This window comes from Parasteatoda tepidariorum, chromosome 9, assembly GCF_982258835.1.
Source record: "Parasteatoda tepidariorum strain Cologne lab strain chromosome 9, Ptep-v5.0, whole genome shotgun sequence".
Classification (NCBI taxonomy): domain Eukaryota; kingdom Metazoa; phylum Arthropoda; class Arachnida; order Araneae; family Theridiidae; genus Parasteatoda; species Parasteatoda tepidariorum.
The window spans coordinates 97,894,483-97,919,855 of NC_141763.1; the positions used below are offsets into that span (position 1 = coordinate 97,894,483).

Sequence of the window (25,373 nt, forward strand, 5' to 3'; positions counted from 1 at the left end):
AAAAAAAGAATTATTAATGTTAAATCAACTATAACACAAAAAATATGAGTAATGCAAAATAAAAAAGCAGTTAATATCGTTTCTGTTTTCCATTGTTGTCGGAGCATTTTTATTGGCCGGAAAATCACGTGGTAGGATCCAGATTTCCCTCCTTCATTTCCATATTGTTTCGGTTGTCATCAGAATAAAATTAATAAAAGTTATTAAGTTATTGTTTTTTGTATCCCTAATTTAAAGGTATTTTCCTGTACTGCTATTATTACGCTTTTGATTTAGAAGTTTAAAACTAAGGTAATTGTTTTTTCTTTTATTATTATTATAACGTAATTCAGCGCTACATTTTAAGATATAGTTATTTAAAAAAGTGTGCACCGTTTTACAATTATTATTTTTTGTGCAAATAGCATTCACATATTATTATAAATTACCGTTTCATACATCATTATGTATTACCGTTCATGCACAATGTGGTGCAAGCAAAAATAGTATTTAATATATCCGCCAGCTTGGTTAGCGAAAATATTAAATTACGGTTGTCAACTCACCAAATTTGTTAGAACATTATACTGTTATTATAATAAAAATATTATTTTAAAAAATGATTCATCAGAAAAATTGCTTCTGTTCACCTATAGATCTAAATATGTATAATACTAATAGATAATATTTAGACGTTAGAAGTGGAGGCACAAGCGTAAGCAAACAGAATTCCTCTGAGTACATATATGTAAAGAGAATAATTTCAATTATTGTAAAAAAAAAACTTTTCTGCCAAGGAACAACAATTATTGCGAAGCAATCATCGGAGTTGGTGCGCGGTAGCAAACAGCGATCTTTTCCCCCTAGTACAAAGACAAAAATATATCTAAACACAGAAAGAATTTTAAGTTTCGTTAACTTTATTATTTCTTTATAAAGTTATTTGCTCATGATACTGATTGACAATGATTCGGTTCACATACTCGCTGTTCCTTCTTCTTCTTTTTCGCGATATCTTTTCTTTCTTTATATTCATCCTGTATGACGAGTATAATGCATATGAATCATCTTTCTTATAAAGGGAATTCAAATAATTTATTTACTTCAAATGGCAGAGGTGAATTGACATGTTAAAAGGTAAGAACACAGTAGCCCAGTCCCCTTTTCAACTTTAAAAAGGATTGTTAGATCAAAAATCAATGAGGATTTCCATCACCAATTATCAGAAAGGGTAAAAACCAAAATGTGGAGAGATCTTCGACAGAACACCATTCCAGACTGGCCGCGCCGCGAAGCGGTGGCTTAGTTACGACTATATACCGGACATGACTTTTTTTTTTCTTTCTTTCCTCCAAGCTTTGGACATGTGCCTAGGTCATTATGGACCCTTTACCATATAGCCCAAAGCTTGGCTACTGGTCCGGCTCCACACCAGCCTAGGAACGAGTCCAGTCAGCAAGAATTTATTGAGAATTTAGATATGTACAAAGTCACAATGTTTAAAAAAAAAAACCGGACATGACTGCCTAGCCGCGCACCTGTTTCTTTTAGGGCTGGCACCCGATCCCTCTTGTTCTCTGTGCATGAGCCAAGCTGTGTTCTGCGCTGCAGGACGTCGTCTACCGAGCGATATTGGGAAGCAAGAGCGCTCCTGAGGAATCCAAATAATATGCTTTTAAATTCAAAAGTTATCCTAAAAATAATCACACGCATAACAAACTAAGTGAGCAAAACACCTCGTTGAATATATTGGTAAGTAATTTCGTTCCCCAACGAAGGACTTCCACATTCAATTTCAAACTTAAATCCTTTTACATTTTGGCAGCTGATTTAGCAAGGTTTACTTGTCAAAAAGTTCTAATGATTCTTAACAGAATTTTTAGCATGTTTTATTTTTAAGAAAAATACTGTTCTAACAAAAAAATTATTAAAACATGTATATGAAGAAAGGTGCATTAACAGTACACCAGTGCTAATAAAAAAGGCTTGCAAAATTCCGTTCCGAAAATTTCAATTTTGATGCTCCACGCCATTTCAAATCGACACAATAAGGGCTTTAATTTATACAAACTCGTGAGATCGATGAGAGAATAAATTTAAGGAATTCAACCATTTATGATCATTTGACAAAAGCGTAATGTTTGATTTCGAAGCTCAACAGATGGGTTCCCCTTAAGGGAGATGTCTGTGATTTTCTTCTCAAACTTCTAGAAAATTATCCATTTTTGAAGACCGTCATCACCGTGGGGACAAAAATTAGATTTTCTACAACAGCTTTCTGGTATCCACAAAATTTTTTAGACTATAAAACCTTTACTTCAAAAAAGGAGGTCAAATATCACCTCGTTCAGTTTTTTGCCAGGAAAAAAAAATTCTAAGCGCGTGGAATCATGTTGCTGCCAGAAAGATGGCAAAAGGTATTGGACCAGAATGGATAACATATTATTCAACAAAATATTTCTTATGTTGGCAGAGCATGCGCAGCAGTTATTGAGTGAGTTAACTCATGTGAGGAAACTTGTTGATTTTTAAAAACAAAATTTATTACATACAGTACCCTCTCGATAAAGCAAACAACTGAAAATAATAGTTTAGAATACAGCTTCAAAAAGTATGGAACATCATCATGCAACACAACAACGACATTGTGAAATGACAACTGCTTTCAACAATGCAAAATTTTACAACTTTTAAAATGTAATAAGTTATTTGTCTGTTCTAAAGCCCATATATAGTTTAAAATCATTGCATTGCTTCAGGTGCAAAAACAGTGTTAACGCAAAAAAGGACACAGGTGTCTCATGCTGTATTTCATAATCATAAATTATTAAAATGCTAACTATAATATTTTTCACTTATTTCGTCCTAAATTAATAAAAAGTAATAAAAAAGTATGAAAAATATATTTAATAAAAATTCAGCGTCTTAGGGTTTATCTGCACACCCTAACATAGGCAAAATTCAGGTCCCTTAAATTTTTTTTAAATATATAGAGATATGGAATTATTGTAAATAATTCATAATATTATGAAAATTATTTTATTTCATGCTTATTTCTTAAAAATATTTTTCATTTCTGAAAAGAACCTTCAATTTTTGAAAAAATACCAACATGTTTTAAAAAGTATGACAAATGCTAAAAATGTTCCAATTGTCTACTAACAAATTTTCTAATTTTGTCCCATAGATTCTTATACTATAGATTGCAGAGTTAAAATCATAATTTTTTTCTGAATGACAGGTTTTATGAAGCATTTATAATGGACGTGATAGCCATGTCTGCATTTTCTACTAAAATCAACGCTCATAAAAATCCCCAAAACAAATTCGTCCTGGCAGCAAGAGCAGTCTTTGGAACTGGTCTTACTTGGAGATTTCTACTTGTTGGTAAGGGTGTTTTATTCCTACTGACTTCTATACTACTATTTCTGCTTGAAAAGTAAAGTATAAAAATATTCTTTGGATATATATATATATAAACACAAAGAAGAATAAAATAAAATATTTTTTTTTATTTTATAAGCTCGCGCTTGAGATCATACCAGAAGTAACAAAAAGAGAGAGAGTTTAGAAGTTGCCAGATAAAACCTAAGCATTTATGCTTAAATTTTTGAAAACCTGTTTAAAGAGAAATGAAATGCCTTTTCCTGTTTGAACTGTTATAGTGACATATAAGTCTCATTAACGAATAAGATTACTTCTTATTCGTTTCTTTCTATCATGTCACTTATTTTGTGATCTTTGAGAACATTTTTTATATCTAGGAAACCATTTATTTCGTTTCGTTTAATGTTGTTACATGAAATTGCAATATTTGAATATTTCATTGACAAAATATTTTTGTGGAAAATGTTAACTATTAAAAATTACAAAGATAAATGTGAAGCAATGATGAGGGTTGGGGGAATGGGACCTCCTATTATTTATAAAAAAAAGTAATAAATGTTTTTTTCCCCTCCTTTTCAAAAAGCTTTAGCACCCCGCCTGATGAAGCTGTTAAGCATATCTGTTTCAAACCCTTATGCCATGGAGTTTTTCACCACCACTACTACTGAAATTATTAATGAAAGAAAAAGAACTAATCAGGTATATAAAAAAAAACTCTCTTTAATTGCTTCCGAAGTAGTTTTTTCTTTAATTTATTAAGTTTAGAAATTTTTATTTAATTATATAAAAAAAGACAGTTTATAATTATGTATGGAACAACGCACACTGTTTTCACATTCGGATTATTTTGATGACATGTTTAACCACTTCACATGAATATTGCTCGATCTTCCTTCTATACTTATGTATTCAGAATAGGCGTCTCAAGGTTACGCGATTTTCCCACTCTCTACAATTTTCCCCTCTCCGTTAGTTACGCATTATATTGCTTTCTTACCCATCCGGATATTCCCACTTTTTACTAAAACGTACGGTCGTGAGGGGAAAAGCAATATTTTACGTAACCATAATAACTGAAGTAGGTAGGTATTTTATTTTCGTCGCACTAGAGCAGCACAATGGGCTATTAGCGACGGTGTGGGAAACATCCCTGAGGATGATCCGAAGTCATGCCATCACAATTTTGATCCTCTGCAGAGGGAATGGCTCCTCCGATTTGGCAGCCCGACGACCTGCGCGCACTTTACGGTTTAACAGTTTAACGAGGGCCAGCCCTCGGTCCCTACGTAGGCTGATTAAAGTGATCCGCTACTTACTAACCGCAGCCTGTGATGCTTGACTTCGGTGGTCTATTGGGAATCGTGTCTTTACGATCAGTCCACTGCAAGACCATGATAACGGAGAGGGAAATGTGAATAGAGTGAGGAAGTTGTGTGGGATTCTCAAGATTGGGCTACAAAAAGTATGAGGTGATGCGATTGCGAGTTCGTTAACTTTCAAATATACTACAACTACATCTTTAATTCTTATCATTAAAGTGATAAATTACACGTAAAGGGAAAATGATCGAATCGTGGCCCTTATTCCGAATTTCGCACCCAAAAAAAAGAAACATTTTAAAAATGTTTTGACTTCATACATGGGAGCAGTTTTTCTCTATGATTATAGAAGCAAGTTGGGAGTCATGTTTATTTAAAAAAAAGATACCATATTTTATTTGGAATTTAAATTTCTACTGTTGATTAAAAGACCTGTATAAAAGAGCATCAGTGTAACTAATAACAGTGCATCAGTACATCTCATCAGACAATTTTATATCTCACCAAACAATGAAGAGATGATTCGTACTTAAAAGATTAAAAAATAAATAAATAATTAAATGAAATTGAAAATTCAATTTTGCAGCACATTTTTATCTTACCGCTAGCAAAAATTTCTACGTAAGTAATGAGCATTATTATGATCTTTAACATTTTTAGTAGAAATCATTTCTTTCTTTTATTTCATTTCAATCGTATGAAAATTGGTGGTAACTATGTACACCCTTGTGCAAATTAATTGAAACAAACTCAATAAATTCAAAAAACTAAGAGAAAATGCTATTTTATTTAAATTTATACAAACTCAAAAATTTTAGTACATAACATGATCTCCACGACACCTTATTAACATTTGGACACGATTCGGCATGGATTCCACTAATTTTTTACAGTCATTTATAATATTTGTGTCCTTGTACCACACATGAATTAACGCCGTGATTAGCTTCTCCATAGTTGTACAGTCCATATTTAATAGGCGATTCTTGCATATGGCCCAGAGATTCTCAATTGGGTTGATATCCGGAGAGTTCCCTGGCCATTCCAATGTCTCAATTTGATTCTCAGACATGAATTTCTTGACAATTTTGGACGCATGGCAAGGAGCTAAATCCTGTTGAAAAATCCCTGTTCCATCAGGGTATCGTTTCTTCTACTCTGGAACAACTTTTTTACCCAGAATAGTAATGTACTGCTCAGAACGCATCATACCGTCAATAGGCTGCAAAGGTCCAACCCCATTGTAACCGAAGCAACCCCAAAACATCTTCTTTAAAAAACACGAAAAAAAAAGTTTGTTTCAATTAATTTGCACAAGGGTGTAGTTACAAAAATACAGCAAAAGCTATGCTTCGACCCAAAAATAACTGGGCAATATTTAAATCAAATGTTAAACAATTGTAAAAAACACTAGTTGAGGTTTTTTACTATGCATAACAATAAAACTAATTAGAATTTAGTCCGATATCTTTGATCATTACACGATTTTTTTTTCGATTTATGCATAAGATTTGAATGTAACTTCGGAATGATAGCAATGAATGTTAGAAGGGATTATTGAATGTCAAAATTAAGTGTTAATGACAAAAAGACACATTCTTTATAAATTCAGTTATTAGTAATTAGTATTCAAGTAATTAGTTCTTCATCCTGTTTTTTTTTTTAGTTAATGTAAAACAATGTTTTCCATAATGAGTGAATATTACTGAAAGAGACAATTATTGAGCTATATGAAATAAAATATTCAAAATCTACTGAATCTACAAATTTTAAAATTAACGACATAGCTTCGGATTTAGTTTATGACATGCCTACAATAGTTGTGGCGTGAATCGCGAAATTTTGCAAAACTCGCTGAAGCTTCGAAACATGGGTGATTTTTCAATACACTGTTAGAAATTTCTCGATAAAAAGGGATGAATAACCATTCATTTAATTGTTATTTTTCCCTTTTTCAACCAAAACCATTATAATACAAAAAATATATTCAAACTGTTAACTGTGAGAAAAATAGATCATCGACTGTTTTCAACCAAGACGGTTAAAACACCAGAATTTTATCCTCGGCGACTATGCCCACAGTTAATGAGAATCAAGCACACGTTCTTCTAAAGTTACAAGACTAGCCAGTTTATGAGGATTACAAATTTATATTTTTATTTTCCATGATTGGATGCGTAACACACCGCGAATAATCTTATTAATAAATAAGTTGCGAACACCTTATGAAGCCACTTATCTAATTGCTGCTATTGGGTACATATTTTAGCTGAGAATCTGTCTATCAATCTCACGACCAGCTGAGTTGTAGTTCGAATCCCAGCGTTGGCACCACAATATTTCCCCTATTCATTCAACACTTGAAAAGTTTCCAGTGTCCTACACTCCTCAATGGGTTGCCCTATCTAGATTATAGGAATACATAAGTCTCATTCAAGCATAGATGGCAGCACCACAGATTTGCTTAACATAAAAAAGGGTATTATTTTCCCCCTCTCACGATAGATGGCACCACTACATATACTAAATAAGTCACATTCCAATATTCACTTGAGAAAACAACTAAATCACATCCTAAATTTTATTTTTACGATTTTGATATTATGATAGTCGTAAATGGCTATAAAACCTTATATTTTTTTATTCACGGTTTTTAACAGTATCAGTTGTAAACGATTTCAAACCCATAAAGGTAAAGAAATGTTCTGTACTGTAAACTTTAGAGTTAATTTGATGAAAAGACTTCTACCGGTTATTTTAGAAGAAAAGTTCGATCAGTGTAACCTCCTGAATGGTAGTTTTGAGTTGTGCGATGGTTTGGTTGATATTTTTTTTAAAAAATAAATCCTGGTAATTTAATAATTTTTTTTGGGGGGGTGTAAATAGGGGTAATGCTTGTCCTTAATATTTCCCCACAGAAATAACTAACAAGAATTAAAGGTTGCCTAAACGATTCATTTAGCTCAGAAATGCTGCATTTCGGCATTTTTTTCCTGAAAAATTAACAACAATTATAAAAGCTCGCATGCTCAAGAAAATCTCAGTAGGCTGTTACGAATTTCAGACTGACCAACAGAGGGCGCTGTAATCATGCACAATAATTATGAATACACGTCATTGAGCCGTGGTGGCTCAGGGGAGAGGGCGTTCGCTTTCCAATGGGATAAACCGGGTTCGAATCCCAGCCATAGCTGATTCATACGAATTTCGCACCCGGCTCGCACCGACCACAGTGCTGACGTAAAATATCCTCAGTGGTAGACGGATCATGGGTTAGAGTCCCCTTGCCGTCACGCTAGCTGTGGGAGGTTTTCAGAGTTTTCCTCTCCACGTAACGCAAATGCAGGTTGTTTCCATCAAAAAAAGTACTCTACGAAAGCAAATTTCTCCCAATACTTGAATCAAGAGCTCCCTTGTCTACAGGATTGGGTTCAAAATTACAAAGCTACGGAGTTGAACATTGGTAGTCGTAAACCCAAAGTTGGGTTCTGCTCTTCTATGGCGGTTATAAAATAAAATATAATATGTATCATTGATGTCGTTGCAGGCAACGAATTCGAATACTTTATATAAATTATCTGAATATAAATATGAGGGGAATTATCTGAAAGATAATTAATTTGAATCACAATAATGACTGCTTCTTTCAGAAAAGAAATGATTTTCTTCAACTGTTGATGGATGCAGCAGATGAGGTTGAAGCTAACGAAAAATTAAAAGACATAGAAAAAGAGGAGGATTTAGCCAACAGCAACTATAAAAATGACCAGAATGAAGTTACAACTCCGACTAATAAAAGTAAAATTCTCAAAAAATAAATTTATCGTTATTTACTCAATTACTTAATATAGTATATTGTAATGGTTGTAAATAATTTATATTTAGCTTTAAGTTAAATTCAATGTCTGTAAATTTAAGCATAATGGCATAAAACTGTTTTCCATTGTTGTTAGCGCAATCCTATTGTTCAAAAAAATCACATGATGTAATCAAGTTTTATTCATGGAGATCACCAAATTTCTTTGGTTGACATCAGCATAAAATTTTAAAAAAAATATTTACCTGTAAAATAGTTCTTATTCCCGAATAGGATGCTTCCAAGTGACGTCACCGTAGGTAAATCGTGGCATTTGTCTATTCAGAAGCCAATCAGATTCGACACACAAGCGTGACATCGCTTACAGGTATCCAATTAAACCTGATTTAAGGTTAAGCATAATCACTTCACTTCATCTCGAATACCCAATATAAGGATATTTACCTATAATATTTATTTATTATCTGCTCTTAGTATTCTCTGTTATAATTACATTTTACTTTTTTAGTTATTATTCTAATTTAAAGGCGATAAAAAGGTATTTTTTAGAAAGTAATCTGGTGATATTACCTTATTTCGCAACATTTTATGACAAATCAGGGTATATATGCACCTGGAAAAAATTAAAAAGTTGTAGTAATATTAATATATTTTTTTACATCATTATGTTTGTAGCTACCAGGATATTTTATTTCCTCTAAGTAAATATATATAGATCCATAAGTGGCAGATGGGAAATTTTATTTCGGTAGTGTAAGCTATTATTTAAAGATTTTCAGCTTCTTTAAAGCGAAATTTATACCAGTTTGCAATTTTTTCCAGGTGCGTATGAACCTTGCAAACATATATAAATCGGTTATCTAAACTTATTAAAAATTTCACAATTATTGAACAGTAAATAAGCTTTGTGCAAAACTGTGCAATATGCATACAGCAACATATGCAATAACAAAAGTGTAACATATTTTTATAAATTAATTCTTCACACTATTACTAAATAATAAATTTTTGCGAGAAAAAAAATTTAACGAGTTCCTTAAGTAACCAAAAACTAGATTAAAAATTTTTTTTTTAATGTATATGAAATTGCAATGGTACAGAGTGAAATGATTGGACTCAAATTTTATCACAATAGAAGCAGAGACTATATTGAAATTAAATCTGTGCTCATGCAATGAAACATTTTAGGATCTTTCAATTGAAAAATAATTCTTTTTAATTTATCTTTTTAATTTATCTTTTTATCTATATAATATATTTCTTAATTGAGATCTGTCAATTGAATAATAATCAATTGAATAATTTTAAATTTATATGTAAAATTTTTTAATTCAGATGTTTATCATTGAAAAACAAAAAGGGTGATTCCAGCAAATGGAGAGGGAGGGGGTAAACCAAGCGAGCAGGAGGACAGGACCCCCAGTTAAACTATTATTACAATTAATTAAGAAAAATATTATCGATAATATTATTTCCAATGTTTGCATGATAGTATAAAGTAACAGCAATATAAAAAAACTTATAACTGTGGCTCTCATAACCATATTCAGAATCAAGCAGTTTGTGTGTGTGCTACATCTTTACATTTTCCAAAATAAAAAGGGGTTGATTAAAAACTAAGCTAAGATATAAAAACTTTCAGTGGTTCTTACAGGGTGCGCAGCCAAATCTTTCAACAAAAGTACTTCTTTATTATTTTCAGTACTTTTTAAGCACTCAAAAAATATTTTTAAGCACTATTAACAAAATGCAAAATAATTTTCAAAGACTTTACATGATCATGATAAAATAACTAGTTTCTGACAAAGAAGTCTTTTCTTGATAATATTAGCCATTATAAAATTTCGATTCGATGTCAGAGGGTGGAAAATGAAGCCTGAAATTGATAATATTTTGCAAAATGCAGCAGAGTTGCGCATGAGAGTGCAATAATCTCACCAAACCCAACTCAGTAGTCGCACATGCGAACTCCCAAGTATTTCATAAAACTTGTAAAATGATTGGCGGACCGAAGGTACGCCGAAATGTGGTTGAATGACTCATGAAAGCGTTGAATAGAACCGTGTAAAAAGCATGCTTTTGCATAATACGTGACGAAAATCCACATGGTCAAAAAAAAATCTCATTTTCGAAAAGGGAAAATTAAGCACTTTTTAAAAACACCCAATGAAAAAAGCACGTTCAAGGGCTTTAAAAAACGAAAATAACCACCTTTTTGCTCTTTTTATACACCATGTCTTATTATTGTCAAAAATAAGTCGAGCAATTTTTATCCCTGATAAAGTTAAGTGTTTTAGGAATCATAAGAATAAATAATTTTATTTGTTAAAATTAAGAATTGCATAAAAAAATTAATCGTATAAACATAAAAAAATTTATCGCTATAAAATTAAAAAAGGCAGGCGAACGATTGTTTACCTTTGATAAATTTAAAAGCTTTATGTTGCTTATTCCATTTGAAATGGATTAAAATAAAAGAAAATCAAGTTACCGTCATGTCACGGCAAGTACATGAAGAGGTACATTTTAAAGAAGGACTAAATTTAATTTTTTTAAATTTTCCGGAACCAAAACTGCAATGCTATTTTGCCATGTAAAGTTTCATTCTTTAAAATGACGTTCAAAATTGTACACCTTACGATTCATAAAATTTTCGATTATTTTTAATTAAAAGAAAATAATAAATATTTACTAAAAGTTATTTTTACATGAAATTGTCTTTGGGTAAGGAAATTTTATAACTGTGTTCAAAAAGTTCACCTAAAAAATTCTCAAAATATGACGAAATAAGCAAAAAGTAAAACTAACTTTAAAGTGTTCAAAGTTTGGACAACCCTCCTGACCAAAGTATTGGGATCATATTTCCGAGATTGCGGCTACCCTATGTATTTTGGGGGTCAGAAATCTTAATCCATCAAAAGAAACTGTGTATATTCAAAAAAAGTACCATTTCATAACTCAAAATATCGTCAGCACTAGTTAACATATTTATTGTTACCCCCCATACCATTAAGATTCAGCCCTAGAATGTAAAGATCCGATCATTAGATTAAAAGTAATTCAAGGTGCTCCTTTTTTGCGCTTTGTAAGCGTATTTTACATGAATAACTTTTGTGATAGAAACTGTTTTATACTAAGAAGCAATTATTGCGAAGCTTTTGTGAGCAGCAGTCAACATAGGAATTAGCCCATTATTTACTTTTTTATAACAAATCTATGGAGCATTGTATGACGTATGTTTTATGCAGTAAAATTTGATAACAACAATAATCTTTCAAGCTTCGTATAACTTATAGCAATTGCTATGGAAATATCCAAAGTGTGTAATGTCGTATCTTAACATTTTTTTTTTAAATATTCACTTCGAAATAACATACAGAGCATTTATAAAACTGTGTTGTAAATATCTTTTTTTTTTCAAATATCAAAAACGTTATGAATAAGATTGAAACCATTATTGTATTTAAAATTAAGCATTTGTTTTCACTTTTGAAAAATGATAAAATCGGGATTGCAAACATTTAGACCATTGTTGGAGTTTAATTGCAGACTTTCTTTTTCGATTGATTAAATATAACATGAGAATTAAGAAAATTTAGACTATTATTGGAGTTAATTTTTTAAAAAAATTAGTTTTCAGTCTTTTTTAATGATAATATCTCGATTTGGATTATTTAAAACATTGTTGGGATTTAATTGCAGATTTTTTTAATAATGAACAGTATCACGATTGTGACTATTGTTTGAGTTTTTTGGACTATTTAAAACATTGTTGGGATTAAATTGCACATTGTGATTATTGTTTGAGTTTTAATTGGTCAAGAATGATAAGGCCGAAATGATTACAGAGAGTTATAACGTTTTCCTATCTTGGTAAATAGGACTTCTTACAAGAAAGAAATGGGAACATTTTCTAATATATTTAAAATGTAAAAAAGGTGGAATAAAATAGTATATATAAATACACTTCAACAAATTATTCTTAAGTTATAGTTTTTAAGTATGATGAATGTTTTTCAGTTGATTCTATCTTAGACTCGTGTTTTCTATAGAAAACATGAGATCAAGGTTCCCTTATAACATTAAATAAAATAAAAAAGCAGTGCTAAGTAATGTTCATTTTTTTCTCTCAGGTCTATCAAGGAATGAACTGATAGCTCAGTGAATCATTTTTTTCGTTGCTGGCTTCGAAACTTTAGCTGTTGCTTTCTCTGCGGCCACTTATGTACTGGCTACTCAACAGGATGTCCAAGAAAAAGTTCGAAAGGAAATCGAAGATTGCTTAAAGGAAACAAACGTAAATACTACACTTTTCTTATTTAACTTTGATCGTTCTATCAGGTAAGCAAGGCCAAAATCAACGTAAGAAAACGTCACCAAACAAGTAGCAGGCTGCCTACTTTCTACGCCTTTTGCAAAAAAATTTTCTAGTGGTAGCTAAGTTAAGGCTTTAATGTGTAATTTTTTTATCCAGTTAAACTTATTTTCTACACCACTACACATAAATGATTTAAAAGTTCATATGCAAAGTCACTTTGTCCAAGCTCCTTCGTGATGAGGTTTTTAAAACGTTGACAAAATTACCAAAATTCTAAAAGCTTTTATTTTTAAACGTCTAAAAAAATATTTTACAAAAAGCGTAGTAATTGGCAGGTCTGGAGTAGATTCATCCACGTGTACCACGGATACCTATGGAACCACGTGTTACTAGTATAAACGTAAAATATACAAAATCAACGGTAATTGTTTTTATATATATATAACCGACGTTGAACAGCCGACCCAACTTTGAGTTCAAGACCAGTAATGTTTGACTTAGTAACCTTGTCATTTTAAACCCAATTCAGAAAACAAAAGAGCTCCTGGATTAAGTATTGCGAGAAATTTGCCTTCGTGGAGAACTTTTTGAAGGAACTAACTCACATTTGCGTTATATGAAGAGGAAAACCACGAAGACTTTTAACAGTTAACTTGACGGCAAGGGGACTCTAACCCATGATCGCTGAGTATATTTTACGTCACTGTGGTCGGTGCGAGCAGGGTGCGGAATTCGTTTCGACTAGCTATTGCTGGGAATCGAACCCGGGACACATCATTGAGATGCGAGTGCTCTATTCCCTGTTGAGAAAATAAAATTATATACTAAAATGCAAATTAATAGCTAAATTTGCTTGATTACAGTATATTTCGGCAATCTTGAGTTGACCGTGAACAATAACATCAGTTTCAGTGCCGAATAATACTGAGTTGAGTTATTTTAACGAGTTAAACTTCTGAAAACGTGTTTTATCTAATTCAGTGCCGTAAAGTCATCGGGAAAAGTTCGAAAAATAAAAATTTAGAATTAGCTTCTTTAATTGTAGCGTCATACGCATTACAGTTTTATGCATGATTGCGTATTGTACCAATTTATTGATTACTTATTTATTGTTTAACTTTAACGAGTATTCAGCTATTAAGTATATGTCAATGACTTTTTATTTGTTAAAATGTGTACGTGTGATTAATTGTTCCAATTAAATAGAATTTAGTGTTTGAGCCGAATTCGAAATTTTTAATATTTTTTTACCATTTCTTATTTGACACATTTTTTAAAGAAAAAATTTGCTTAATTATTATAACCATTCCACAATTTTGAGAAATTTTTTAAATCGTTTTGTGAATAGTTGTTTACTTTTTCCGTGGTGACTTTCTTCAAGATCTTCAAAAATATTCTGTTTGTTCTTATTCAACTTTTAACATGGTATGTAGGTAGATACTTTAAATACGTCACCCTAGAGCTGCACATTGAGCTATTGGCGACGGTCCAGGAAACATCCCTGAGGTTGATCAGAAGACATGCCATCGCAAATTTGATCCTCAGCAGAAGGGATGGCTCCCCTGCTTTGGTAGCTCGACGACCTGCGCGCGAAGTCGAACACTTTACGATAGAGCAGTTTAACGAAAACCAATACCGCCCACCCTCGGTTCCTGCGCAGGCTGATCAAAGTAGTCACCCACCAGCTTGCTAATGCTTGACTTCGGTGTTCGGCTGGGAACCGCGTCTTTCCAATCGGTCCACATCGGGACCTTTTTAACGAGGAGATTTCTTTTTTTTAAATTCTCATTTGTTTATTTTTAGTTAGAAGACAAATTCTTGACAAGGAAATTAAACACTTAATTTTAATGTCAAAATTTATGCGTTTGAGTTTCAAATGAAGTAAAGTATTCTGGAAATAAAAAATTTATTTGAAACTCGATTCCTAATTTTTCTGAAGCTCTAATTTAGGCCATGTTTAAATGGATTTGAGAGAAGATTCTACCTTATAAACACCCTATTATGTTCCTTTGAAATATTAGTTTTTAAGCCTACATTAAAGTATCAAAAAAAAAAGATTACTTACGTGAATTGATGAATAAAGCAAATTTATAAAATGAGTATTTTCAATAAATGAAATGTAAGTTATTATTCAATTTGAAATTTTTTCTTACTTTCCTTTTTAGGGTAATTTGACTTACGAAGTTCTTCAAAATATGAAATATCTTGATTGCTTTCTGTCTGAAACCTTAAGAATGTATCCTCCTCTAACTAGGTATGCATTTTAAAGTTGTTTTAAGTTATATCTCTATACTTTAAAATACATTATTATTATATGTAGTATATGTTATAATGTGCATGTATTTAGTATCTGTTATAAAGTATTTTCATTATAGTTACTATCTATTTAATCCTTCTAAGCTTATTAGACAATAATATTTTATTTTATAACCGGCGTTCAACAGCCAACCTAAACGACCATCAATGTTCAACTCTGCAGTCTTGTCATTTTGAATCCAACAGAGAAGACACGGGAGCTCCTGGATCAAGCATTGGGACAGACTAGCTTCCGATGAAACTAACCCTCATTTGCGTTACAGGAAGAGGAAAAATACGAAAACTTTCCATGGTTAGCCCGACTGCAAGGTCACACTAACCCATGGTCCGTCTATCACTATGGTCAGTGCGAGCCGTGAGCAGAATTCGTACCAACCAGCTACAGCTGGTTCAACAATCAAATCTGGACACCACCAGCTACAGTAAATCTGGATCACCTCATTGGAAGGCGAACGCTCCCCCCTGAGCCACTGCAGTTTCCAAACTATTATGTTATTTTATTTTATAATCATTGTTAAACAGTCAATCCAATTTTGAACATAAAACTACCAATACTGAACTCAGCAAACTTGTCACTTTTAACCCAATCCAAAGACAACGGACCTCCTACGTCAGTATGGGCAGAAATTTTCCTTTCGATGAAACTTTTTGATGAACTAGGACTTTTGATGAAACGAACCCGCATTTGCGTTACTAGAAGTGGAAAATATCTCCAGATTAGAGCGACGGAAAGAGGACACTAACTCATGATCCGTCTACCACTGAGGATACTTTATATCCGCAATTTGGTCAATGCGGAATTCGTATCCATCAACCAACTCCGGGATATGAACCCTGAACATCTCCTTGGGAGACGAATGCTCTATCCTCTAACCCCTCTCCCAAATTATATTAAATGTTTTGTGACTAATATGAAATATATAATTTTCTTCTTTTTTTTCTTCTTCTTCATAACAGAACAGAAAGAAAGGCTGATTCCACCTATGAATTAGGAGACACGGGTATCCTTCTTGAAAAAGATATGCTCGTCAGTATTCCAATATACGCACTCCACCATGATCCAAAATATTTTCCAGATCCTGAAAAGTTTAATCCCAACAGGTAAAATCTTTCCTGCTATGATGATTATTTAATATGCATCCATAAAAAGTTTTCATGGCAGGGTATCATTTTATTGAATCAGAAAAAAAATCGGGATGATTGAACATATATATTTTTAGGATTGTCTAGATCAAATAAATACAAGCACTCGGAGTGAGCCGTAGTGGCTCAGGAGATAGAGCGTTCACCTTTCAATGAGGTGAACCGGCTTCGAATCCCAGCGATGGCAGGTCGATACGAATGTCGCACCCGGATCGCACCGACCACGTTGCTGATGTAAAAATATCCTCAGTTGTAGACGGATCATGGGACCCTTGTCGTTAGGCTAAACGTGGGAAGTTTTCGTGGTTTTTCTTACCGAGAACCCAAATGAGGGTTAGTTCCCCCTTTCAATTAAAATTACAAGGCTACAGAGTTGAACATTAGTGAACGTCAACTCAAAATTGGGTCGGTTGTTCAACGATAGTTACAAATTAAAATAAAATCCTCTAACGCCAAACATTCTCCAATACTGCATCTCAGTTATTAATATTATTTTTTTTAAAGTTTAGGATAGCCTGGTTAGTGGGATGTTGGGCTCGTGTTTGAGAAAACGTGAGTTTGAATCCCACAGGCCAAAAATTCCTTATGTGACGGGCGCTAGTTAAATCTGTCGAGGTCACAAAGTCCTCCAAGTTCCCTTAAAAATCAATTCCTCTGGAGGTACTGAATTGCAGATTGATCGTTCTCTTTATCTGTTAAAAATTTACTATCAGTGGATGAATGAATGGATGTAAGAATAGGTCCTCACTGTAAAACGAGCTGTAATGTGCATGTGGCTGAAGTCTTATTCTTGGCCATAGATGGCGCCACTAAAAAAAACAAGAAACGCACTCTCTGCCTCAAAAATTCGCTTGATTTCCAGCAGGCTTGCTGGCATTGGCAAACATTGGTAGTCGTAAAAGAATAAATTTTAATTCACATTAACTTATCCTCCTGTGCGATTTTTGCACGCAGAGATCTGTATCGATTCAAAATTCTACGCCTACACCCCGGCAGTTTCAGTGACTCCTACATTCTTATAGTCAGTGACTACTTCAAAACTTGAATTTATTCTTCTTGAATTCACAAACTTTCAGTTGAACTCACAATTCTCCATGAGAAATGCTCAGAACTCTCTTATTCACAAACTCTAGTTGAATTGATCCCCTTAAAGAGAAACTCTAAAAACTCCTTTTCTTTTCTTCTACGAAATTCAATTACTTTTTTTTCAAGTATTTCAAAATTCCTATTTTACAGCCTCTTAGAGAGCGCTTCATACCATGCATGTAACAACTCTGATCTTTTTACCTTTCAATGTAACTTATCCATTAAGTTCTTGATTACTGTCATCTATTGTGACTTTCTTCAAAATTTTGTTTTCCATTTGCACTTTCTTTATTCGTTTTCTTTTTTTTAACTGATGTGATGCATCTATGTATTATGTGAGCTAGACCTGTGGCCAGACGTGGACTATACGGTTAAGGGTTTTGCAAACCTAGGTACGTGTCCACGTCTGGAAGAAAAGAAAAAAAAAGTCGTAAAATAATTGGGTCGGCTGTTCATCAGCGACGGTTATAAAAACCGCATGAGTAACAGAATTATTTTTGTTAATAGATTCACCCCTGAGGAGAAGGGCAGAAGGGATCCCTACGTGTACCTGCCTTTTGGATCCGGACCCAGAAACTGCCTCGGTATGAGGTTCGCTCTCCTACAGATGAAAGTGTGCCTCGTACACATCATCGCTCACTTCAACATAAGTCCATGCTCGAAGACGCAAGTGAGTACACCACTTTTAATTTTTTTTAAATAAAAATAATTACATCTATGAAGGACTTGAAACATTGACTATTGCCAAAGGTTCCAGAATTGTGTTGCAATGAATCCTAGTGTTCCTTGGGGGAGTTAAAGGGGTTCCACAAGTTTGCACTTTTAATAAACAGAGATGAGTTTTGATACTTCTAATTGTGTTTAAATCAAACTTATAATTCACAATTTATGTAATGCTACGGTTGCCTTTATGAAATCATTGCAAGTAAAATGACTATGTAATAGAAATAGAAAATTTCTAATAACAATATTATGAAAAAACAAGCATTTATAAAATACTTCCTTAGTATTTCCTATCGCGCTTTTCAAATTAAAAGAACTAAATTCCTTAATAAAGAAATACGTTTCCCTAACGTTTGTTTCAACGTCACATATGTTCCCCATTTTCAACGTTTATAGCAGTTCTTTTGAAATTTCATTTCGAAGTAAACCATAATGCGGCTTAATGAAATCCGTTTCAGCTTATGCATATACACTGAGTGGCCAAATTATTATGACCACCCCTTCAGTCGTCTGCTTCCATACCCTTTACGGCGCAATGTGCGTCGAACAGTACGTTCAGAGACGTTCACAGTTGCTCCTTAATTAAGATCACTTGCAATTTGTCGCACTGTTGCTCTCCTGTTGCGCTGCACAACCCTGACCAGCCTTCTCTCTGATCGAACATTCAGTACCCTGTGACGACCACAAGTCTGACGTTGAGATCCGGTTTTTTGCTTGATTGTCCATTCTTTGTACACATTAACAACTGCTGCTCTAGAACACTTCACAGCCGTTTTGCTGATGCTCGTTCCGACACATCTCGCACCCACAATCATTCCAGGTTGAAATTCAGTTAAATCACTTTTCTTTCCCATATCTGAGAAAGCAACACAGTATAACTGATGACTCACTTGTCCAGCATTCCCGTGTTATGGTTATCTTGCCCTCTAGCGGCAACGCTGTGACGCAATATCTCATTTGCATAAGACTGTGAGGTGGTCATAATAATTTGGCCACTCAGTATATGTTACTGTGAATGACGGGAATGTGGTTGTTGACTTCCACCGATGAATGATTTTTCTTTTTACTACCCACATAATATTTTGCTCCATTGTTTAATATTCTAGACTAAATATGAATACAATTCTAAATGTGTTTCCTTTTCAGATACCGATGCAGTTTAATCGTGGTTTCGGAATATTGCAACCCAAAGACGTACTTCTTAATATGGAGCCAAGAAAAGATTGCGTGCAAGTATCCTGACAGGCTAATACTGGATTATTCTCCCGAGCTTTTTTTTCTTCCCGGAATGCTTAAAATTATAGAGAAATGTTTGCTTTATTTTTTTAATCTTCATTGAATACGTTTGCAAATAAATATTTTAGCTAAAAGGTAATATCGTATTTTTATTGCTTTCAAGATGAAAAACAGAAGAACGTTTAAATATTGTGAGGGGCTCGAAATATTTTGAACGTTTACCAGATGACAAGTCAAAAAAATTAAAAAAATTGCACAGAAGCAAATTTATGTTCTAGATCAGGGGTTTCCAACTTACATGCCATAAAAAAACACCAGTCAAATGACGGGCCGCAACCTTATAAAAAATTTATATAGGACTCTTTTATGTTTGAAGGAATATTAAATATTACTGTCAGATTTTTATCAAGTTGTACAAAACAAAAGTATTGAATTACAAATTAAAATAAGAAGTAGATTTTTACCTAAGAAATACATTTTTTTGCCTCGTTGGTATGTTACATTTCACAGAAACGAAGAAATTATGTTTTTTTTAACGAAAGAAAAGTATTTTAAACCCATATAGATTTTTTACGAAAATTGTCAGCAAAAAAATGCCAACTAATATATTTTAGTTCGCGGGCCGCCAGTTGATAACCGCTGTTCCAGATTGCAAACAATTCATATTTTGTACAGAGAGACTCATCACACCTTATCCTTTTGACTCGAATTAATAAGACATTCTATAGATAATAAGAGCTCTTAGAATTTAATATTATGCGTGTGTACTTGTTGAAAAAAAGAATAGACTAGAGTAACCGAGAGTCTACAATTGTGACTGAGGTTGTAGGTTTACACCCCGAAGTCACTTAAAAACCTCAGAGTTTACAAGTATAAAAGTATACAAGCTGTTCATTATGCCAATCATAAAAAAAAATCTTCAATCTTCGTGGTCACGCCATACTATCCTTTCCTTAATTATTTTGGAATGTCAAAGGTTCTCGATTCCCGTCCCTACCATAGATGTTTATTAAAAAAAAAAGTCCCTACCATAGATGTTTATTAAAAATTAAAAAAAAGCTTGAAGCATCTGCTTAAAATTCCAGCGAAATATTTTCTTCAAAAATAAGAAGATTGTAATAAACGTTGAAATGTGTCGAGCGTTGCTGTTGATGTACTTAAATGTTCCGAACTTATACTTACTGTGGTGTGTGTGATTTAATGGCATCTGGACATATTTTAATTATTGCCAAAATTCAATACATTTGACAATATCGCTGACATCTCTTGAAAATACTTAAAATTTAAATCAATGTTGTATAGTGAACTCAAAAAAATGGCCCACCCCGAAAAACTTTATCTAATGATCGGATCTTTACGTTCTAGGACTCTATCTTAATGGCTCAAAGGGTTGACCTCAAATATGCTAATTAATAAGTGGGGGTGATATTTCAACTTACAAAATGAGACACGAAAACGTACTTTCTCTGAATAAAAATACCTTTTTTTCGACGGATTCGAATTTCGGACTCCCCTAGGGGATAGCCGCAATCTGGGAAATATAGTTCTAATAGTTCAGTTAGGAGAGCTGTCCAAAGTTTTACTTTGACTTATTGCCTATTTCGCTATATCTCGAGAAATTTTGAAGTGAGTTGAAAAACTTTTTGCAAACAATTATAAAATTCGTTTATCCAAAGATAATTACAAAAATAACTTTTAGTAAATATTTATTATTTTTTACTATTTTATTTAATAAAGGTCGAAAAAATTTGAATTGTACTTCTTCTTTCATAATTTAAAAGAATATAATTTTGCATGATAAAATACAAAATTTTAGCAAAATCTGTTTATTAGTTCCTAAGAAATTAAATTTAAAAAAAAAGAAACAGATATTTAAAATTCGATTTCTTAGGAATTATAGTACTGATTTTGTTCAAATTTTGTATTTCGCTTTGTAGAATCATATTCTTTTAAATTTTGTATAAAATTGTATATCTGATAATGTAAATTTTTTCTATCCTTTATTAAATAAAATAATAAAACATAATAAACATGTACTAAAAGTTATTTTTAGCAAGGAATTATCTTTCGATAAACAAATTTTATAATTGTGTGCAAAAATTTTTCAGTTCGCTTAATAGTTTTTCAAGATATAGAGGAATACGTAAAAAGTAGAATTAACATTAAGGAATCCAAACTTTAGACCACTCTCCTCCTGACCGAACTATTAGGACCCTATTTCTCAGATTGTGGCACCCCCCCCCCCCTATATTTTAGGGGGTCGAAAATAGGAATCAGTCGGGGAAAAAAAGGTATGTTTATTCGGATAAAGTACGTTTTATGGGTCTGATTTCATTACTTAAAATATCGCCTGCGCTTATTCATTAGCATATTTGAGGTCACCCCCTCGAACCATTAGGAGAGTCCAAGAACATGAAGTTCCGATTATTAGATCAAAAGTTATTCAGAGGGATTCGTTTTTTTAGAGCACTGTACAAGATAATATTAAAAAGTGATCTAAAAAGTGATGTAGGCCAAAAGTAGCTGGTTGAATTATATTACAATTAATCAACAGTTTTCTTCATTTACATACTATTCATGTTCAGCAGTATATGATATCATCTGTCTTGAATGTTTAATCAACATTCTAAAGTATTCAGTAGTCAAGATTTAAAATAAACCATAGAAACTATTGTAAAAATTGAATATAAAATATACTTCCATTTGTAATAACCACGCTTTTCAAATGCACTATGATATTTAAAATTGGTGTGAAATATATTTTTTTTTTAAATATACACGATAAAACTATGATATAATTTTTCAAAACAAGTTTGGTTACGGTTTGTTTGCAAAAATTTCAATTAATCAAGATTTTTTATACAGTTTATTTCAATAGCAAACAAAACAACAACTTTTTTAACAATGTTTACAAATATTTTTCAGCAACCTGTCAGTCAATTTCGCCAAAAAATTGAGTAGTTTATTTGTTCTATTGAACACAATAAAGAATAAACAAACTTTGACCCTTTCAACTAACTTAGTTATCAATTACAACTTAACAGCAGTTAACACGCAACAACATTCTATTGTATAACCCTAATGGAAGTCCCAAGAATATTTCAATCAATATTTTTCAATGAAATTAACTCTATATTACCCAGACATGCAAAAATGAAATCGATTATTATAATTATCTTCGATCTTAAAGAACAACATATCGTAAATGGGTTTTTCATCTTTTTTTTTCCACAGGATGTTATTCTTGTTTATTTATTGAAGTCTATCAAAGAAAATGAATAACAGAGAAGCATAAAAAGGTTATTAAAATCGACGAAGACGAAGCATATTGGATTTCAAATTAACTCGCATTTTAAAAAAATATTTTTTGTGCATCGGTACGACTGTGTTTTTATTGTACCAAATGAGCGGTTTTAATGGAAAATCTAAAGTATTTCCTAATACGGTTTTTGTAGAACCAGATTCGAAAGCTATATACTCTAAACAATCACTGCCTTATTTCCAAAGTACGTATTTCTTTTTTTTTCTCTATTTCCTTTATTTATTACTAGCAGTACTCTGCGTGCATTGGAACGCTTTCAGTTTAAATTTTAATTTTGTATTTAAGCGTGTAAATGAGATTTGCGATTATGATTTGAAATGAGATTTTTATTTAATGATGAAAAAACCAGTGATAGTCTCAACAGTTAATTCTCAAGGATATCGTTAGTGCATTTTCAAACAGACATGTATGGTGATGCACACGGACCATGAAACATATTTTGGATGATGATCTGAAATAAGTCTGGATCAATGGCGACATCAAGTATTTCTGCTGATACGAGTTGACCAATTTGTCATGGTGTGATTTTTTCAATAAGCCATATCATGTGGCAATTCTCTTTTTTTGCCATTCAATAGAATGCATCAAACACCGCGTCTCTCCAAAAACATAACGCTCCGCAATAAAACCAAGTATAGAGCTTAATATTTGTTTTAACTATCGTGCTGTAATGCATATTGAAGATCCGATGATGCTTGCCTAGGTTACAAAAGCTCTTTAATTTTAGCTCAAGCAGGATGCATGTGAATGTAATAAATAACTCTAGCTGCCCATATGCGCACCGATACTTGTATCACCGAATGAAGTCATTTGGAAACACGAATGTACCGACATTTATTCGCCAAGAAAAGTTTCTATTGACTTGTTTGACCCGATAACAACGCTGATAATGACTCGGCTGGCAACGTTAAATCTGGTAGTTTCACTTTGCCTCCAGAACAGCAAATTCCAGCTGTTTCATTCTTAAATTTGGGAGCACTACAAAACATACATAATTGATCCATTTTCCGATGATGACGCTTGGGTGAAGAATATAGTTTGTTGTCGGATCATAGTGAAATGCTCTGAGATTCAAATCAGAGTATTGGCAACGTCTGAATAGCGAAATGCGTTCTTGATAGATTTTCATTCTTGCATCCCGTTGCTCTGATGTTTCCGACGAACGGGCTTGAGTAGTGCGTTCTCGATCGGATTTCATTCCTGCTTCCCGTTGCTCTGATGCTTCCGACGAACGGGCTTGAGTAGCGCGTAGTTGGTTTGTTGGGTAGACTATATTTGAGGATGCCCCTTGATTCTCCCCCAGTTGTGATCGCGGTTGATCGCCAAGCTGGGCGATGTTGAAAACCAATCGTGATTCTGACTGGTTTAGATTTTAATCGTGATTCTGATTGGTTTAGAATTTAGCGTGGTTTTTAAAGGAATTTTTTAAATTTAATTTCAGAGATCCCGTTAGTTCTACTTTGGATACCGGCTGGTAAGGTTACTTTTGCTTCTGGAACTAAAAATGAATACTGTAAATAAGATAAATCTTAAGTTTCTGTATGATTTGAATAACAATGGGAAAAAAGCAGTTATTGACTGGTGTATGAATGAAGGTTTAATTAGTAATAGATATAAATGTCCTGTTTGTGGGAAAGATATGTCTCTGGTTGAACGTAAAGATCAATCAGATGGCTTTGTCGAGTGAAAGGTACAAATGCTCCCCACATAAAACGATCCATTAGAAAGGAATCGTGGTTTGAGGAGAGTCATTTGAGTATGATTGATATTTTAATTTTTACTTGGATGTGGGTGTATGAAGCTAAATGATTAAAACGGAACTCAATATAAACAATGACAAAACTATAACGGATTGGAAGAATTTTTGTAGGGATGTGTGTGGATAGATGTACAAGAAAGAGTGAAATGATTGGGGGACCAATCATTTCACTACATGTACAATTGTAGAAATAGACGAGAGTAAATTTTTATTGCAACATTTAAAACAATGTCTAATCAGAAAATTCTATTCCGATTTTCGCTGATACCGCTGGAACGGTTTATCGCAGAATGTTCTAATGCCGACAGTGATCTTTCTCGTGCTTTGAACTATCTATAAGCCAAGTTTCATAGCTTTCTGTCGGATGGTTTAGGAGTCTATAATGGACAGACAGGCAGACACATATTCATTTTTATATATATAGACTAGACTCCATTGCTAGTTAAGAAATTTAGATTTAAGTAATCATACGTGATTGCAGATTGTTCCGTTTTATTTCGTTAGCAAATTAAACGAATATGGTTTCCAAAAAATAAGCTTTTAGAACTATAACACCTCAGACAAACATTTAATTAGTCCTATTTTTACGATATATATCGTAGAATTATTTCAAAAAAAATTATAGACTTGGCGACATATTTCAATAAAAAAAAAGAAACTATATAACGTTACGAGAGAATTGGATTTGATTGGACTGCTAAAATTAGCTGCTAAAATTAGCGCGTATTATGATATCATGCCCTTAACAAATCAAATGCGAGATAAAGAATTTTTACTTTTGTTTTACTGCAGAAAAAATTACAATATTTATTATTCTTTCATCAGTTTCCTTAAATGCGGACAGAAAGGCGAATATTTAAGAGTTATAATAAGAATTTTTATCAATTCTTATTATTTTTTAATTGATTATTGTTGTTAATAACTGTTATTATTAATAAGAAACAAAGCAAAAAGGAGGCTAGGCAACG

At 32.8% G+C, this 25,373-nt stretch overlaps 1 protein-coding gene across 1 annotated transcript in view; it reads left to right on the plus strand.

Annotated features, from left to right (window-relative positions):
* The window catches only part of LOC107438734 (cytochrome P450 3A18), a 28,301-nt gene extending 8,838 nt beyond the window's left edge, over positions 1-19,463 (plus strand). Inside the window, 8 exon segments of the mRNA XM_087152476.1 lie at positions 3,221-3,366; positions 3,950-4,065; positions 8,336-8,483; positions 12,636-12,799; positions 14,986-15,074; positions 16,094-16,237; positions 17,873-18,035; positions 19,235-19,463. Coding sequence (XP_087008602.1) covers positions 3,221-3,366; positions 3,950-4,065; positions 8,336-8,483; positions 12,636-12,799; positions 14,986-15,074; positions 16,094-16,237; positions 17,873-18,035; positions 19,235-19,330 — 1,066 coding nt within the window. The 3' untranslated portion in view covers positions 19,331-19,463.
* Positions 19,464-25,373: the final 5,910 nt, after the last annotated feature.